The following is a 20,016-nucleotide window of genomic DNA, read 5'->3' on the forward strand; positions in this document are numbered from 1 at the left end:
AATTTGGTGTTCGTTGGCATGTTAGAGCAGTCCCAATTGTAGTATTTCAGAGTAATGGTCAGTGTAACCCGTGCAATGAATGTTCCGGCTCATTTGAAGAGATTTTTGGGTACCACAGTTCATTTTGTTCACTAAAGAATTGCTGCTCACATTTTCCCTCATTAAGACTTCCTGACTTCTATGATGCCTTTGTGTGAATTTGAAAATAGGCTGTAATGTAAGACTAAGTTTTTATCTCTGTATTTTTACAGGGCTTTCTATGGAAGAACTCCTTAGAGGACACATATTATGCTAAATTGACTTATTTGCCTGTTTATTGGCCTGTTCATTGGATCCACTGGCAGAGGAGAAAGACGGAAATACCAGGCAGACCCATGCGTATTGTGAGGGTCTGTTGAGAAAATCTAATGGAGCTCTCTGTCGGGGAAGCCTTCAACTCACACCTCTGGGAGAAGTTCTTGGGGGAGGCTGGCGATGTTGAGTCCATGCTCTCCGCCTCTGTTGTCGATGCAACCACTCGTAGTTGTGGTCATAAGGTTTGTGGTGCCTGCCGTGGCGGCAATTGGAAGTAAGGGATGGACGCCGGAAGTAAGGGATTCTGTCAAGATGAAGAACAAATCCTATTGAACCTAGTTGTCTTGTGAGACTCCTGAGACAGCTGACAGGTACCTGTGGGCCAAATGTGCCCAGCTCTTGCTGTCACAGAGGCAGAAACTCAGGGTTGGGAGGTGTTTGGGGAGGTCAGCCTTAAAGAAATTCTGGCAAACAGTCCAAGCCCTTCCTTCGGAGGGTGACTGGGCGCTCCCTTAGAGATAGGGTGAGGAGCTCAGCCACACAGGCGGAATTTGCAATAGAGCCGCTGCTCCTCTACGTCGAGAGGAGCCAGTTGAGGTTGCTCGAACATCTGTTCTGGATGCCTCCTGGACGCATTCCTGGGGAAGTGTTCCAGGCATGTCTTACCGGGAAAAGGCCCCGGGGAAGACCAGGGCACGCTGGAGGGAACTATGTTTCACAACTGGCCCGAGAACACCTTGGAGTCCCCACGGAGGAGCTGGAGGAAGTGTCCAGGGTGAGGGAAGTCTGGGAGTCCCTGCTGAGACTGCCACCCCTGCAACCCGGCTCCGGATAAGCGGAAGAAGACAGATGGACAGAGTTGCATCACAGATAAAACTCCTATGCACAGGTTTTAACCCCATAAACCAACGAACACATGGCTCTATATAAGACTTAATTTGTTTACTTTGCCACTGTTAAATTCCTGTTGCAGACAAAATGTGAAATTCTTATCCCAAGGTGACCATGAGACATGTTTAAAAGAAAATTAAAGCCACCTGAATGCATAATGTGTGTCCTTCAACAAGTAAGGTAGGTGTAAAAATGAAACTTTTGAACCTTGGTGACAGAAAGAGTAGTATTAACAAATATTTAAGAATCATTTACTAATCATAAACTAAAAATTGACTAATGATAAACTGAATATAAACTATGCATTAACTACTCATTAGCAAACAGCATTATATGTTAACCTGACTAAACTTTTTTTAATTCACCTCCTTTTCCAAGCAGTACTATAGTATAAGTAAGATCTGCCAATATTTTCTGTTCTCACTTCAAGGTTCACCCCACAGCACTGTTACTGGCTCATTCAAACACATGACACTTTACCTTGGGCCAAAACCCCAAAAAGCAGGATATGATTTGCACCATGCGTCTACTGTTATGGTTAGTGCATTCATATGAAAAGACAGACATGGTCAAGCCAAAAGCTGTCATCCAGACAATTCAATGTAGAATGTGCGAAAAGACTTTGGTTTCATTTCTCTGCTCATTTGGAGTGCCACAAGATCTTTTTGTGAACCTTCCAGAAATGTTAGGTGGATTTGAACAGTTCTCTATGTTTCCACACATTGTCTTTGATGGGAAAGAGAAAAGTTTGGAAGTGAATGTATGGGCCACCCTGAATATATTCACATTTTATATTCTGTGGTTTAATTGCACACCTTAGCCCACTCGGCGCTTGGGCACGGGAGTCAGCACCTTCTGTCCGGAAACACAGCTGCCGCCATGTTCACCAAAGCCACAATTAAAAACCCTGAGCACATTTACAAGGCTGAAGGATGTATTAGACTATGCATAAAGTGGAGAGCTGTTTTTCTCATTTGGTGCTGCTGGCTGGGTTCAAGTCATTGTTTCCGGCTTTTGTCCCTTGGGGGTGTGCACAGTGACTGGTTTTGTACTTACATGATCTTCACGTTTTTATTTCAAATGAAGTAATGTATTAATTGCTTAGTGTATTATTTTGTTTTGAATGGAGAAAATTTCATAAACTAGCTGCAGGTCACGTTAATAGAACATGGACATTAAAATTATGAACAAGATTGTAGTCTTGACGGTCTTTATGATCTCTTCTCTGAACGTAGCTCCACATGTTTACACACTTTCAATTCAACCCCTCCAACTGAGTAAATGATTGTAAAAGATATGTGTTTTTATACAGCAATACACATGACATGATTTATTTATGTTTTGACATTGCATTACTAAGCCACAACTAAGGGTTAAAGTTAGCCTTCATTGTCCCCCTACAGAAATGTGTCCTCTGCATTTGACCCATCCTTCAAAGCCACCTATCTAGGGCACTGTGGGCACTGCAATGTCGTGACTGGGAACCCACCCCCACATACTGCACAAGGCTTGGTCAGGACTACCTCAGCCAGATGATTTTACCTATTGTGCATGTTTTGGATGATATTGTTTAATCTATCTTTCTTTTTCCAACAACAGTAACCAGGTACACAAAACAGCCAAATGTAAACAGTGCATTATTGGATCTTTTGAACATACATATGTTCATGTGATTTGTCTGAACGTTTGAAGCTTCTTGTCATAGCTGATAGGAGCAGCAGTTTAATGACATGTGCAGCAGGCAGCAGCTCACAGGAAACCAGTTTGAACCCTGAAATCAAGAATCATGTTTGAAAAATAGAAAATCAGTCCAAACTACTGTATTACAACTGGTCAAGCAGGCAAGCAAAGTTTATTTATATAGCACCTTTCACAGAAGTCACAAAGTTCTTCACAGCGAGAAGTTAAAATACGAAGTTACACACTGTTGCAATAGAGGCAACACAACAATATGTCAGTCATAGGTAAAGGTCAAAAATAAAATAATAGCAAGTGTCAATGCACAATATAGGAGAAGTTCTTCAAAATGCATATAGACTTTTGTAGATGTGTGCACATTTTTGGCCAGATGGCACCACCCCCTAGTACAGAAATGGCTCAGATTTCTTCTGCTCTTCCCAAATTCACATATTTAAATAATATCATTTACAAATAAATAATTCTTTAGCTGCACCTCATGAACGCTATGTCACCTCGTTGTGTTTGAATACTGGCAGTACTCGATTCCCCCGTTGTTGCTAGTGTACAATTTAGAATATCCTCAGACCCGGATGAACAAGCTTCAGTTTGACATGTCACATACTCATTTGTTTTTTGATTTGGTGTTATGTAATATTTTTTGGTGCCACTTCGATTTTGATTTCTCTGGGGATTGCTCTGATAACTTTACCTATAGAGGCTAAAAAAAAAAAATAATAAAATAAAAAAAAAAGATTTCATTACATCTCCTAAAATGTCATCTGCTCTGCCAACTCCCATAGGCCCACTTGTCTTCTGCTTGCCTGGCCTGCCAGAGCCACACACAAAATTTTAAGTCGTGTGAATTAACCAATCAGAGACAAACATGGTGGCTTAGGGGGGAAAAAATAACATAGCAGACTGAAAAACAGTATGTAGACAGAATGTAGAAAGGACAGACAAGTCTTCTGCGGGGGTCTGAACACCAAAATATGCTGTTCAATAAAGGTCTTCCAACACTTCTTTCCAAGGTGCAATAGCCTCGAGCTGAAATGCTGTGAAAATAGCGACTTGTTAAATTGTTCCTGAATATCTAATGAGGTAATGTGGATTTAAACTCACATTTTACAGCAAGCTAGACCTTTTTCATAACCTATTTGATTTGAAATCCTTTCTGAGAAGAAATTAAGATTTGAAATTGTGATCCAGTTGCAATAATCAGCCCATGACCCTCTACAGCACATTGGGCACACAGCCATCATTGATTCAAATCTATATTACATCAAAGTTTCCCGCACTGCGCCATAAACTATGAACTGGCATGGACTCAAACCTCAATAATTACCCCCAAAGCCTGCTCAGATGTCTGTGATTCAAATACACTTGTTTCTTTGGTAACTATGCAAGTGCAGTCACTAGGGCCGTACAACAGAAAAATAAGTTTCTTTCTGACAGGTGGCAAATTCCTGTCTCTGTTTGTGCGCTAAAGAGCTTAGAAACCATTCCATGTCCATTAGAAAGAGCTGTTTGACCATTAGAACCGGTTGTTTGTTGTGAAGTGAAGAAGAGCCGATTATCATTGAATAAGATTTGAATATTCAGCTGCTCCTGCCCAGATTTTTTAAAAACCTACAGCAACACATGAGCACACCAGACAATCAGTTTATGGAGATAAGTGATATGGGCACTGAAAAAGCAAACATCAAGCAGATTGGGTTCACAAATGGGAATTTGTACAGTTTCAAAGACAAATTTTAGTGTGTTTTAAAGACACTTGAGACTGTTAAGTGTGACATGTTCACAGTTCTGTAGATATTACAGCAAAAATGGGAACTTGTCTGAACCTCCTGATCAACTAAGACCTATTTTTTAACAGAAACGTCTTCACAATAAAAACATAGCAGTTGACGTACATATTTTCCCAGTAAAATGTATAAATAAAAATATAAATAACTCCATACCATATGTCTGTAAATTATCTCTATAGAGGACCAAACTTCACTGATGTTTTGGTGCGGCTCTACATTTTAAAGTAGCTATATAAAACCCAGGCAGAAGTTCAAATCTGACAAAATGCCATTACAGTGAATGAAGCTGGTGTTCTATTGGACCTGGAAGGAACCAAAGGAAGAGTGAACAGGTTAACACCACAAAAATTTTATTATTGATAATTCATTTCTGAAAAATGGTCCAAATTATTTAACTGGGCTTATTATATGAGTCATTTGAGGACCATAAAAAACAGCTCTTCAAAGGGAGCTGATCCAAAAAAAAAAAAAAAAAAAAAAAAATCAGATGTTTTCACTGATTCACTTTCACAGTTAGTATCCATTTAGAAAAAAAAAAAAAAAAAGTCTTAAAATTTTAAAAGCAAATTATCTTTATTCTGTTTTATTAAAGAGAGGGCATTATGTGAAATCTCTCTTTTTTTCTTTTTTTTTAAACAATGTTATAAAGTTGTTCCCTCATTACAAACATGCCTGAAGAAGTTTTAGATCCATCTGATTTTTGTGTCTCTAATTTTACAGTGTCTATCGGGCCCTATTTGAACCCTCCTTATGGTTAGCTGTAAAATTCTGTCCAAAGCTCCGCCCACAAGCCTATGTCACCCACGCTCCCACACCACAAATCTCACAACTCTACATAAATATACAAAAGCATGATACAAAACTGCCCACAACAACTTGACAAATCTGATGCGATGTGCAGTAGTTTCATTAGCAGGATGCACGCTAATTGTGATGTGATAGTGCTCTGAAGGGGGAAGGGCTTAGCGTGGAGAGCAAACGAAAGAGAGACTCGAAGTGTCAATAGAAAAAGTGATATTTTCAGTCAATATAGCATTTTCAAAACAATAAACGGTTACATAGTGATTACGTGTTAGCAGTTAATACCTCATAGAAGTAAAAATAACCAGACTGCCTATCATTCTAGAACATTGCACTCAAATATTTGATTCAATGATTCATTTTCACAGTTAGTATTTAGTATATTTGTGTCCAGACATACTTTAAATGTAATCTGCTCCTGTGTAAACTCTCCCAGGCTCACGCCAACCTTTCCTGCCTCGTAATGGCCCCTTCCCAGCGTGTCTGGGTGTAGGAGTTGACCACCCCTCCTTGACACCAGTCCATGTGCTTAATTGACAATGAAAATACCTGGAGGCCGAACACACACTTACAGTCCAAATGTATACCCGACCCTATAGGATTCTTAAACACCGCATGCGCCTCAAGGAAAATAAGTGCAAACCCTTTCAGATGAAGTCTCAAATGTGTTGTTTTGCTATGGTGAACTTGCGGTCATTGGAGTTTCTTTGGAGCTAACTCTAAAAAGCAGTTCAGTGGATGTAGTGAAGCCACATGTGTACTACTGTTAGTGTGTTCATTTTGTTTAGTGTCAAAGTTTAGGTTTGGGCATTGCGTTTGGCTACTGAATTGACAACCAATTTACTGTTTCAACTCTGGGGGAAACATTGGTACTTGGTTAGATTTTATGATATTCTAGGAGTAACATTAACAACATTAACGTTTTCGCTTGCTGTACTGTGAGGTAAAATAGTGTGGCCCAATTTGAAATGCAGTATAAAAAGTGTTACTGCACAACTGTGGTAAATAACACTTATAAAAAGGACATGTTTTACAATGTTGCATACCATACCTTGAGTTGTATTTTGCTTCATTTACACTTGTTTCTTTAATTCTATTTATGAAGACCTCTTGCTCTAGCCTCAAAAATCATTCTGTTTCAATTTTCCCTGGATTGTTACATCATAGGTAGAAATCTAAAGGTCTCTTGTGCTGTTTTAAGTCCATAAATCAATGGCAGACGTGTTCACTAACTATTTTTTTCCATGGTAAACCCCATTGTTACAGGTAGATGGCGTGCTAACCATATCCAAATGCCAAATTAAACGTTCACCAGTATGGCATGTAACTTATGTAACTCCATGAAGACAAGCAGATGGCGCCTGCAGCCACAGATCAGATTTGTGGAGAGGCCAGATCAACCAGAACACCTGTAACTGAACAAATGCAAGTTAGGTAAGTGCCAAATACCATGCTGCTGAATATTCCAAGCAAAGTAAAACCATCCCCATGGAAACAAGTGGTGACAGAACTTTTTAACACTTATATGCTGCCTCGTGTTTTACAAAGAGTTACTTTGAAGGTTAAATAGGCTGCACCTGAAGTCTCTCAAACAATGTTCTGAAAACACCTATAGTTGGCTGGTGCTCCCCTCACCATGGGGCATGTCCTGGGTCTCTGGATGCTTGTTTCCATTGCTCACAGCTGGAGCGAGTTACCGGCCGTGCGGGGGAGACACAGATGGTTCAATTCTCATGTCACCCTGTCTGCTTGGCACAGACGGCTAACGGCAAGTGGGGCAGCCGTACATTCAAGAGCTAGCATTTTCCACTTCTACTTGACACATATAAAGTAGATGGAAGAGGGGAGAAATGCTTAGCTCAAAGATAAAACAAGGTGCAAGTGCAGGATTTGTAAATGTACTGCATATAGGTTCAGGTGTTAAAGGCAGGTCTTAAAAAACTTGAAAACAGAAGTAGTTGATTTAAACAGTTTGCAGTTATTCCTCACTTTACTAGCACATTCCTAGTATCCAAATATTTCATTGATGAGTCTATAAGAGCTTTTCATGACTTTCACAGCAAGCTAACAGCGCACTTCCTGGTTCCTGGCCAATATAATTCTCAGATGCAAACTGTACAAAGCGGCCTCATTTTGATCTCAAACTCTGCTTTTACAATATATCTGTGCAAGGGCAAAAGTAATTTTACTCAACTACATGAAAATAAGCAAATACATCCCCTTTGAGACTTTTTGGCCATTTAAGTTATATTGGGGAAATTAGAAGATCTCGAGAAAAAATTCATTATTTATTCACACCAAACCTAATGATGGCAAGCTACTGCTATAGCCACAGCTGCCCTGAGGTGAACTCACTGCCGATCTGATCCATTGGTCCCTTCAACAAGAAGGGTCCCTTCAACTGAGAAGTGGGCATTCCTGTGGTAGTGCCCTTAGTTACAGTTGGCCCCTCTCTCACTTCATACCACTATTGTTTCTGTAAGTAAAATGGTCACTGTGTGCACTCTGGAGGTGGGAGGTAGAGCCTGATGACAGCTACACACAGGTGGAAAACCTGCAATAATAAAGCCAAGGGTTAAACTAACCACTGTGATGCATTTTCTTTGGCCAAAAATGAACTGTTGTGTGGAACCATATACTTAAATGTGTGTTATGTATATTTTCTGGTGAATGTTTCACAGTATAGCATTAAATATAGAGACACGGTGATGCCAGCAGCTAAGTTACGAGTCAAATCTGTGGAGATGAGGCCTGGCTCACAGACAGAATACATGTTTTTCAAGGTCAATAAAAAATACCTGTAACTGAATAAATGCCATCCATCCAGCGTCTTCCACTTATCCGGGGCTGGGTCACAGGGGCAGTAGTCTAAGCAGGGGCTCCCAGACTTCCCGAACACTTCCTCCAACTCCTCTGGTATGACCACAAGGTGTTTCCAGGCCAGCCAAGAGACATAGTTCCTCCAGCATGTCCCGGGTTTTCCCCGGGACGCTTCTCTAAGGAGGTGTCCAAGAGGCATCCAGAACAGATGCCTGAGCCACCTCAGCTGGCTCCTCTTGAAGTGGTGGAGCAGTGGCTCTACTCGAAGACTGTGTGACTGAGCTCTTCACCACATCTCTAAGGGAGCACCTAGCCACCCTGCAGAGGAAACTCATTTTAATCTTGAGTAGGAACATAGATTGACCTGCAAATCGAGAGTTTTGCCTTGAATAAATGCAAGACAGATAATAGATAGATTAAAATAGACTATATTTCAGGCAAAGCAATTACATCTCCATGGAGACAGTTGGATGGTGGAGTCCTCACAAGAAAAGTTACCTGGGGTCGTAACTTGCACTGTATTGGTTGCTATTCAAACTGATGAGGCTGCATTGCGAAAACAAAAATACAAAATTAACCCCTACATTAACTTTTACCCTTAGATAACATTCCCTTTAAATTTGCACTAAAGCCAATTACGTACCTCTGTCATCTTTTACAGACACACGCAAATTGATTTTCTGACCTTTAAATCATGCTATAAATTTGTCTCCTCATCAAAAACATACATGGAGTTGTATTTTTGCTTCATTCACGTTTATTTCATTTATAATGGCTGTAATGCGCTTTACAGGCTTGTCAAAGCCTCTCAAAGTGCTACACTATAGTCATTATTCATTCATTTCCACACTTGGTGATGGTAAGCTACTATTGTAGCCACAGCTGCCTTGGGGCAGACTGACGGAAGCGAGGCTGCCAATCTGCACCATCTACCCCTCCAACCACCACCTATCATTCTCACACACACCACTTTCATACTAGGCAATGTGGGTGAAGTGTCTTGCCTAAGGACACAATGACAGAACTTGGTCAAAGTGGGACTTGACCCTCCGACCTGTTGGGGGACCAACACTCTAACCACTGAGCTGCTGTCACCCATTTATCCCTTAATCCAAACTTGTCATTCAAAAATTCACATTTTGACCCCCTAGTCACAGGTAAAAATCTGATCTTCTTTTTCCCAGTTTTTAAGCTCATAATCCATCTCCAGACATGATCAAATTGTTTTCAAAATGAGCCTATGGTGCAATTAGCATAGCATTCACAGGGGATAAGGACCTCAATTGTTTACTTTATAGTGGTTCATTCTTGTTGCTAACAGTAGAGGGAGATCCAACTGCTTGATTAGAAACAGAGGTGAGGTTTATAAAGTGTTTTTTTCTTCTTCCTAAATGTAAACATTATTTTAAGTTACAAAATGTATAATTTATAATGGCAAGGTAAACAAAAGCATGTTTAAAAGGGACGTAAAGCCACCAGAATGAATTTTATGGTAAATATTTTATTTTCCATATTTGATCATTGTCACAATTAGTATTTATTTTATTATGTTAAAAAGCCTATAGTAAAAAGATGCTTGACTAAAATAAGCCAAACATTGTCGGTGCATTGGCGTCTGTATAATTACATCAAGCCATGAATCTCTTGTTTCTCCAGATGATTTTGGGTGTGGTAGTTTCCACTATCCTAAAATCGTCCTGCTCCAGAATCTTTTTATTAGTATGAATTTCCCCAATAATTTCTGCAGCCCAAAAGGTTTTTCCCACCGTTTTCCAAATCTGACTAAATAAAAGACATGAAACTCTACTTTATCTTAGTTTTGGAGACGAAAATCTGTCAAATTTATGGTTATTGGATGCCAGCATGTAATTTCCGTGTCGCTCTTCAAAGTTATGTCCCAGGGGGCGTAAAATGTGTAAGTGTTTCATCCATGCACCCCACTGTTCAAGAATCTTCACCTGTGTAGCCTCTTCATAAAGGAAAAAAAAATAATAAAGGCACCGTACTTGATTTTTACCGTCTTAAAAACGTGAAAACTAGAACTAGTTCATTTTAAACGGTTTGCAGCAGCCCAAAGATATTCCTCACAGTATACATTTTCGATCCTCTTGATTATCCACAGCCATGAGTTTATAAGCGCTTTCAGAGAGCACAGCGGAGATTTGCAGACACGGTAAAGCTAACATTCTAATGTGCACTTCCTGATTATCAGACAATAAAATGGTTTCTAATTAGATACAGACAACACGAAGTGGACATATTTTAACCTCAAGAGCTGCTTTTACAATATACTGGATAAAATTTTGCTCAAATACACGGACAAAAGTTGGGTACAGGTCCTTTTAGTTGGAGCATATGTTTTTTTTAAATTTGGGATATAAAATCATATGTTTGTTTTTGTTTTTTAGCATAATACCTCTTCTATTTCCATTTTAACCCATGAGTTTGTTCAAAAAGACAAAAAGTCGGATGCACTGAGGACAATTTAGGAATGACATGGGACAGAGCGAAACAAATATCGATGCCAAATATGTGCCGATTTTTTTGACATTGGCTGATATGATTATCTGAGGATTTTCACAGATATCGCATCAGCCAAAGTAGAAAAAGTCTGATACCAATATTGCACCCATCAATACAAAAAGTACACTACTGTTTATATGTATACAAGACTCACTATTTTAAAATGAATTCAGTTATTCATGTAGCACAAAGTCCTGATCAAAAACAGTGATTTGGAAAGGGACCTCTTGTTTTGAAATTGTGCTGTAGTGAGCGCAGAATACACGGGGAGATAAAAGATTTAGGTTATCTTAAAGTGCAGTTGACATTCCAAGTCTGGAGATGGTGTTGACTGCAGCGGTTAATTGAAGACACATGAGAGATGGAGCAGTCTGTGCCAAATGCTGTTCAACAAACCTGGAATAATGAGGCAAGAGTGACGTCCAGTGGGGGAATGTGGTATGAACAGCAACTTTGGCGTTCATGAGGTTTGGTTTCCTGTTATATGCAATACTTTTCCCCATTCAAAAGACACTATTTAGTTATACTGTGAATTGCTATTGCAGCAGTCGTATTTTTTCAGTTAAATTAGGCTATTATTCATATTATATAAAATTATATTCTGTCTCCCAACTCATTCAAGGCTTTCAACTTTCCATTTATAGGTGCTATTTTGATGACTTTTCACCATTTAAAGATATAATATATGCATTCCTAATTTTTCCATATCATTTTTCCATATCATTTTTCCATTTTCCAAACCCATAGATGGGCATGGGCCTATTGATACAAACTAAGACTAGAACATAACTATTAGGCTTACTCACTAGGTCAGCCTACTTCAATGGAAGGAATTGAAATTAATTAACCTACCAGCAATTAGTTAAATGGCGGTAAAAAAAAAAAAGTTTAAATGAAAAGTACAGGAAGTAGTGGTGAGTTCTAAAATGAAATACTTGTACTATGTCTAAAATTCGATCTAAAATGCAGAGACAATTTATGCTCAAGGAAGGCATTTTTCTACAGTTACAAATGACAAAACTAGAAAAAAGTAGGCAATATTTTTAGGGAAATCTTAAATATATTGATGATAACCATGTTTTAGTGAAATCAGCCACATGCACTTTAACCTCACTGTAATGATGTGATATTTTCTGTTTAGTTCAGAGTTGACACCTTTTGTTGTTATTGTAACTGTTTATGTGTTGTTGCTAATGTAACTGCTTCTGTATGTGACACTTGGGTTGAGGTCAAGTTTGCATTTGTCAGTTACGGCGGTTTTGGAGATTGGCTCTAGTGAGAAACTGCTGTTGTTTCGCTCTTGTTTTGGTGTGGGTTATACCCATAGACTGTAAATATATATGGATATAGCTATCCTGCTAGCCACTGCGCTCCAAATAGTGATCATGATGAAGTGATCATGGGCTGCGTTTCCGGCTCCATTGACTCTGGCTCAGATTCACTTTGCATTAGAAAACTGTGGCCCCTCTCTCCATAAATGCTGTTGTCAGGCTTGTCATTTTGGTCTTAATCTATGTATTGACTCGCTCTATGTCCATCCATTTTCCATTCCACTTATCCAGGGCCGGGTCATGAGGGCAGCAGCCTGAGCAGGGACTCCCAGACTTCCCTCAGCCCAGACACGTCCTCCAGCTCCTCCGGTGGGACTCCAAGGCGTTCCCCAGCTAGCTAAGAGACATACAGACTACTGTAACGGCCTCTCAAAATGAGCGTTAAGACAGCTGCTCGGGTCCTGACTAGAACCAGAAAGTACGAGCACATAAGTCCTGTGCTCAGGTCTCTGCACTGGCTCCTGTGGCTCAGAGAATAGACTTTAAAGCAGCTCTGCTTGTGAACAAGTCTCTCCATGGCCTAGCACCAAAGTACATCTCTGGCATGTTAGTGACATATGAACTATCTCGCACTTTGAGCTAAAAACCTGGAACAGTCTTCCTGAGACAGGCCTCTACTTTGACAACGTTTAAATCCAGGCTCAAAATATTTCTGTTTAGCTGTGCATATGACTGAAAGGTTTTTATTCTGCTATCTTCTCTTTTAATATTAATTTTATGATGATTATTTGTTTTTATTTGTTTGTACTGTGATTTTAATGCATTTCCTATTTCGTAAATTACTTTAAATTACTTTGTGTATGAATTGTGCTATATAAAATAAACTTGCCTTGCCTTTAATGTCAGATTTCTTCTATTTGTATATTCTTGGTTCTCTTGCCCGGAGACAAACTGTAGTAATTGTCTTAGTATTTTTGTGCTAAAAAACTAAGTGGTTTCCGTTTCCTTCTGTCATTGTTCACTAGGCCACTCTTTTGTCAAATGCATACAGTTGAAGGTCAACCATTTTGTGAGCTGGTAGCCAAAGTCCAAAACATTGTCCTATCCACTCCCCCTCTCTAAACACAGGCTTCCTCTGAGATGACCACTGTCCTTGGTCAAACAAAGCACAAACAAATCTCTGCAGAATGTCCTTCACACCATGGCACACATTCATCACACCCTGGTCTGAACTTTTGGCATTTTCCATAAATATACATTTATTTATATATGTAATATGTGTTAAAGCAGTCCTACTAAATCATTAAACCTCTTTACTCTTTTTAATTTTTGCTCTCTTCAGCTATTTCAAACGTTTTGCATCGCTCACTTCTGAAGAACTCTTTTTTACACATTGCCATTATATGCTGATTTTTTCACAGCTGACTCAAGCTAACTGACTGTTTGAGCAGACAAGTTATATGAAAGCAAACCAAAGTGTTGCCAAACTGCACAAGTTGATATCCTTTTTTTTTTATGTCAATGAAAGTCTTCTCCCAGGTCTAACGGTTTAAGGCATTGGACTCAAACACGTCCTTGACTGTCCAGTGTCTTGAGACATTTTCCCCCAAAGCAACTTAAGTGTGTATTCATTGTATCTGTGGACAGTTTTGGGCCAAAAACTAAATATCAAAATAAAACAAAATATCAGTATTAGACATGGTTTATGCTCAAATTTGACCAAATGAAAAAAGTTCTGAAATCTTCACTTTACCCAAACCAGCCCACCCGGTGTACAGGGTCAGTGTGAGTAGGCCAAATAGTTCAACTTACTGGAGACAAATGCATGTACAAGTCTCAAAAAATCTACAACTCCTATTATCGGATAGCGAAACATATTAAAATGTAAATAAAACATATATAAAATGTAATAGAACTGAAAGTAGTTTAGTTAGAAAATGAAATCTAGAACCACTGAATAACAATGTTTTCTTCAATTTTCAGATGTTTTAGGAGCTACAAACCTAACAGTGAGTAAGTTTGTCTCCTCCAGTCCCGCCATGAAAATAATGTGGAATTGAAAACACTGAAAGTACAAATACTACAACATATTAAACAGGCCGCTGATCTGTCAAAGGAGGAAATGTTTATGTCAGATACCTGTGGTAATAAATCGTGTGTGGTCTAAACTTTGAAGGTAAACAGGGGGAGGGGAGGTGCTATGTAAGAACCAACCAACAATATCTTTCAAACACTTTTTTATATTGATACTTTGCAGTGACATCACACTAGTGTGGCACATGCATGTATGTCTATGACAATATTCAGTAGTTACCATGGTGACACACTGCACACATTAGCAAAGACATACATGATGAGTTTTAGATGGTTTGAAAACTTAAGAAAAAAGGTGAGAGTGACAAACTGAAAACATTTGGCTAATGTTAGCTACCTTGTTGTGATTAGTGTTGGCTAATTCAAGAAGGACCTCTTCAAATAAAACACACACACAAACACACACATCTATACCATCAAAAAGACACTTCACATATTATTCTAGGAAACCAAAACAGCAAAAAGGAACTCAAGGCTTTGCATGACAGTTTTCTTCTGTCTGAGGGCGTGATGTGGAAACTTGATCAGCAAAAATTAGGAGTATAAATGACTGGACCAGACTATACAACTTCATACTAGCTGGGCACTGATACAGGTAACACACTTTTTCTTACTCAACTTTTTTGAGATGCAAATACGTAGACCTATATCCACACTTTTACTCTTTCTTTTAACTTTGATCAAGGAGCCATGAGGACCTACGTGCTGTTTGTGCTGGTGCTCTTCCCATCTGCTCTGCCGGGACAGACCGTCAATGATCGCTACAGGACATTCATCAATCAACATGTTAACCAAGAAATGAGCCGGACACGCTGCGATGCAGTGATGCGCGACAGAAAAATAACTGTAACCAACAGCAACGAGTGTAAGGAGACCAATACATTCATCAAGGCTGGGACCAATCAAATCAAAACGGTGTGTGGTGAAGCCGGACGTCCGTACAACAACAGCCGTAACCTGAGGGTGAGCAACCAGCCTTTCCCTATTGTAATCTGCAAGCAGAGGGGAAACCATCGGTATCCCAAATGTGAATATCGGGGGCGCTCTGCCACCAGGTACATCGTCATTGGATGTGAGGACGGCTTCCCTGTGCACTTTGAAAGTGATGTCAACCTCAGTTGATCAGACTAAAATGCTGAAATTTAAATCTCATTGAATTCAGTTGTCATGATGTTTTTTCCCCTCTGGTTCTTTTCTTTCTTTTTGTCCAAAATAAAATTCATTTGAGCAGCATTTGTCAATGATTTTTATTTTATTTATTGACTTACTCTCGTCAGTAGAAGAAAGGTCAAAGTGCGGTGCTATAGAAAACTCTACAACCCAAACTACTTCATTGTAACTGACTGTTATGCACCTCAGCATCGTCTTAATCAACATCTTTTCCCATGACATCTTTTCTCAGCATTGTTTCATAACAGATGATGAATTTAAAGCCCATCACTGCACACTCTATGACAAAGTAGGTTGGCCATAGCTATGACTATGCTGAGGTCCAAGAGAACAACACTGTATACAGTGTATTTATTAGGGACTTGAGAGACTGCAGGAATATCTCAGAGTTGTTATGGGAACTTTTGATACAAGATCACATGATTGTATAAATCTAAGGACTGGCTGCACTAGAACTACGTTGGGGGAAAAGGACTTTTGATTATTTTAAAGACAAGTAAAACTGGATACTTTGGTGCCACAAATGCAATTGTGCAATAATCTGGTGACAAACATTTATACTCACATTTATACTGCACCTGTTTTTTATGTTTTCAATGGAGTTATGTATTTATTTGTTTTGTTTCACGGTGTCTTTCTGTATTTGAACAAGGCACCCATGAAAAACAGTCTGATGCTCTTATTAGGCTCTCCCAGAATAAATGATAAATGCAATAAATGCAATATACTCTCTACCACAAGATGGCAGCAAAAGTGTAGGACAAAGACAAGTAGAAGATCTGCTGTCCACCAACCCCCCCCCCCCCCTCTGTTGTTGAGTCTGTTGCTTCATTGTTCACTTTACCTGTGTGGAACTCATTAAACTCTTCTGACTTTATGTTTCAGACTCTTGGTCTTCTTTGACGCTTACACCAGAAACAAACATTCTTACACTATGGAGATGTTATTCAATTACAGGAGTTTTCATTACTAAAAATGTATCTCGCTTCATAAGTGTAGATCAGGGGTGTCAAACTCAAATGCACAGTGGGCCAAAATTAAAAACAAATTCACAGGCCAAAGTCAATATAATAGAGATTTTGTCTCTATTGTCTCTATTATCTTATTATTCAACACAAAGAGACAGAGAGCCAGAAGAGCAGCCAGGACAATGACGATACCAGAGACGTGACCTGAAACAAGACAACACAAGCATGCCTGTCACAATAAATACATGACAAATGGAACAATCATTTTTGGGTTCAATATTTATCATGGTACTTTTTTCTTATATTTGGTTAATTTTCTGTACCTTGAGCTGTAGACGGGTGAATTGCTAACTTCTAGAAACCAACTAACTACTTAAGTGCTGCATTTTGTTATTGATTTATTGCAGTTCATATTTTATTTTATTTTATATTGTACATTTAGAATACTTTTTGGGGATGATTCTGCTTCATGGTTTGGTTTCAATATTGTCATTTATCATCTTTATTTACTTCAGCAGCATATCAAACTTCAAAATTTGTTATCGTGACAGGCCTAGACAAAATAAATTAAATATTGTCATTTCTAAAAACTCCTAGGTTAATGAAAAGTTGTTAAAGGTGCCCTATGAAACTTTCCTGGTCTCTATGGAGATGTTACTCAGTTACAGGAGTTTTCATTGCTAAAAATGTATATCTTGAAAAACATGCATCCTTAAGTTGGACAGGGTTGTAAAAGGCAAGGCAAGTTTATTTGTATAGCACAGTTCGTACACAAAGTAATTGAAATGTTCTTTACAGAATAATAAAGACATTCAAATCACAATACAACAAATCAAAACATAAATAATCACAAATAATATTCATAAAATGAACTTGAACAAGAAGAGTACAGAATAAAAGCCTTTCAGTCATATGCACAGCTAAACAGAACCTTTTTGAGCCTGGCTCAACACAATGTTAAACATTGTCAAAGTAAAGGCCTGTCTCACATCTTCAGGAAAACTGTTCCAAGTTTTAGCTGCATAAAACTGAAACGCTGATTCCCCATGTTTAGTCCTGACTCTGGGCACCAGCAGGAGGCCGGTCCCTGAAGTTCTGAGTGTGAGATGGTTCATATGCTCTGCTATGCACGCATGTGACTAACATGTCGGAGATGTACTTTGGTGCTGGGCCATGAAGCGAATTGTACACAAGCAGAGCTGCTTTAAAGTCTATTCTAAGAGGCCTGAGCACAGGACTTATGTGCTCGTACTTCCTGGTTCTAGTCAGGACCCGAGTAGCAGCGTTCTGTATCTACTGCAGTTGTCTTAATGCTTGTTTGGAGAGGACAGTGAGCAGGACATTACAATAGTCTAACCTACTGGAGACAAATGCATGGATAATTCTCTCTAAGTCTGGTTTTGACAGTATACCTTTGTTTTTTTCAAAGTTTTTTTTTAATTGTAAAAAGCTCTGTTGGATGCAGTGGCAGAGTGAATCCACTGGTTCATATTCACCTGCTGCTAGTGAGACATAGATCCGAGTGTCATCTGCATAGTTGTGGTAGGACACATTGTTGCTGTGAATTAACTGGCCTAACAGCAGCATGTAGAGATTGAACAACAGGGGTCCCAGGATTGACCCCTGAGGCACCCCACAGGTCAGGGACATTTAATCTGAGACACATTTTCCAATTTCAACAAAGTACTCCCTGTTTTCTAGATAAAAACTTGAACCAGTTCAGTGCAGTAGTAGAGATGCCCTCTCTGCTGTCTGTAGGAGGATCCCCTCTAACCCTGTAGCTTGGTCTGGTTGTGTCACCTGCTTGTCTCTATGGAGATGTTTAATGCCAATTGTTGAAACACTCCAGGCAAATCAGGTGCAAATCCTCTACTAGAAATAAAGTGCATCTTCAAAGCCAGAAGATTTTAAATAGATCCGTTCTAAATTATAATGCAAGACTAAGTCCTCTGTTCACTGGATCAAAAAATGTTTAGTTTTTAAATGATTAAAACAAGAACAGAAAGAACATGTAACTGAAGATTTGAATTTCAAAATGTTACCACGAATGATCGAAAGAATAGTCTTAACAAAACTCATTTTGTTCGATGATCCAGCTTTTCTGGTCACATTAAAAATTGTATACATGTTTTAACTTAGTTCCAAATCTTGGATTGGTGAACCTTCATTTAAGTGTCATTTTCTCATTGGAATCACTGGTCCAAACTTTTGTAGAAGGATCCAAAGTCATTTTGTAGAAATAAAGTAGTCCTCATTCAGTCCTGTCTACTGAACAGGACATAGTGTAATTTTTTCTTGGGTTGAGTGTGGTCCAAGTAATCTGGCCATCTCCTTTAGTCTGACTGAGAGCTGAAAAAGAGGAGAAATCAACAGTCAACAGCCAAAGCCTTTGTTAAACACTTGAATGAAACATACTGTTCTTAAAACTTACACAGTAAAATGTCAAATAAACAAGACAGATGTCCAATCATAGCTGTGAGATATACGTCACTGACACCATGTAGAGCTGTAGAGTACCTGTATGTGGTAGAGTAGAAGTACCACCCCACATTGTTACAAAGGCAGACAGACATATCCACTCATCAGGTTATTGAACTCTTTCTTTTTGTTGTTCTTGTAACTGTTTATGTGTTTTTTATGTAACTGCTTTTATATGTGACACTTCAGTTTATGTCAAGGTTCTATTCAACAGTTACTGCGGTTTTGGAGACTGGCTGTAGTGAGTTGAGGCTGCTGTTGTTTAGCTCAGAATCCTTATACACTACTTTCTGATGAGGACACTACTTTTTTTCCTTCATAATGTAGGAGTATTGGCTGCTGCCTCTCATTTGAGTAAATAATATCAGCACATTGAAGACTTGAAAACAAAGTTGTATACTCCAATAGTAGCCTACTAAAATAACTTCCTGTCTTGCCTTGTAATAGAAGTCTGAGTATATGTGCGACCTGTCTATGTTTTTACGACCAGCTTTAGCACTGGCTTTCATCGTGAAGTGCCATGCTGGGACCCACTGGGGATGGATCATAAGAAATGCCTCGCAGATACTCAAGAGCAGTGGTCTAGCTCTAGTTTTATGATTGAAAAACAGAGGTGACACATGGTCCTATCTCCTTGGATCAGGGCTAGCGCTTTGATATTCTACCTGCAATCATTAACAGGTCATTTTCAATAACAATAAGTCACGTTCACATCTTCTAAAATGGAAGGCAGCAAAATGTACACAAAAGGTGTTTCAAAAGTGTGTGAAAAGAGACAAAGAGAATTATTAATGCCAACAAAACTAGCATGCTGATAGTGAACTTCCTTATTCTCGGGCAATAAACGCACAGTTGATTTATTTTAACTTTAAGAGCTGCTTATACAATATCTGTACTGTGGAAAGACAACGTTTGCTCAAATACGTGGAAAAAGTCTAATTATGAGCTACATATACTACACCAAATACCAAAAAATAAAAACTTATCAGTAAATATATCAGCTGGTAGTTATTTATCAAGTTTAGATCATTATCACTTTAGATTTTTGTGTCATAGCAGGTCAGAGTTTCTCCTAATTTGACAAATAGTTAAAACTGAAACAAGTCTTTCTCTTTTTATTGTAGGGCTTTAACATCTAGCTTAAGATACAATGGACTAGCTAAACCAGCTGAACGGTGAGATTTAACAACAGATCCAACAGATCAGTGTGTAGATGCAAAA

General features: G+C 38.9%; 1 protein-coding gene across 1 annotated transcript; it reads left to right on the forward strand.

Moving 5' to 3' along the window:
- Positions 1-14,693: 14,693 nt before the first annotated feature.
- Positions 14,694-15,356, forward strand: LOC117377936 (ribonuclease-like 3). The gene is made up of 2 exons (XM_033974462.2): positions 14,694-14,774; positions 14,865-15,356. Exon 2 carries the CDS (start codon positions 14,870-14,872, stop codon positions 15,299-15,301), a length of 432 nt encoding a protein of 143 aa, XP_033830353.1. The 5' UTR covers positions 14,694-14,774; positions 14,865-14,869; the 3' UTR covers positions 15,302-15,356.
- The last annotated feature ends 4,660 nt before the right edge of the window (positions 15,357-20,016 follow it).

The sequence above is a fragment of the Periophthalmus magnuspinnatus genome, chromosome 10 (genome assembly GCF_009829125.3).
Source record: "Periophthalmus magnuspinnatus isolate fPerMag1 chromosome 10, fPerMag1.2.pri, whole genome shotgun sequence".
Lineage (NCBI taxonomy): Eukaryota > Metazoa > Chordata > Actinopteri > Gobiiformes > Gobiidae > Periophthalmus > Periophthalmus magnuspinnatus.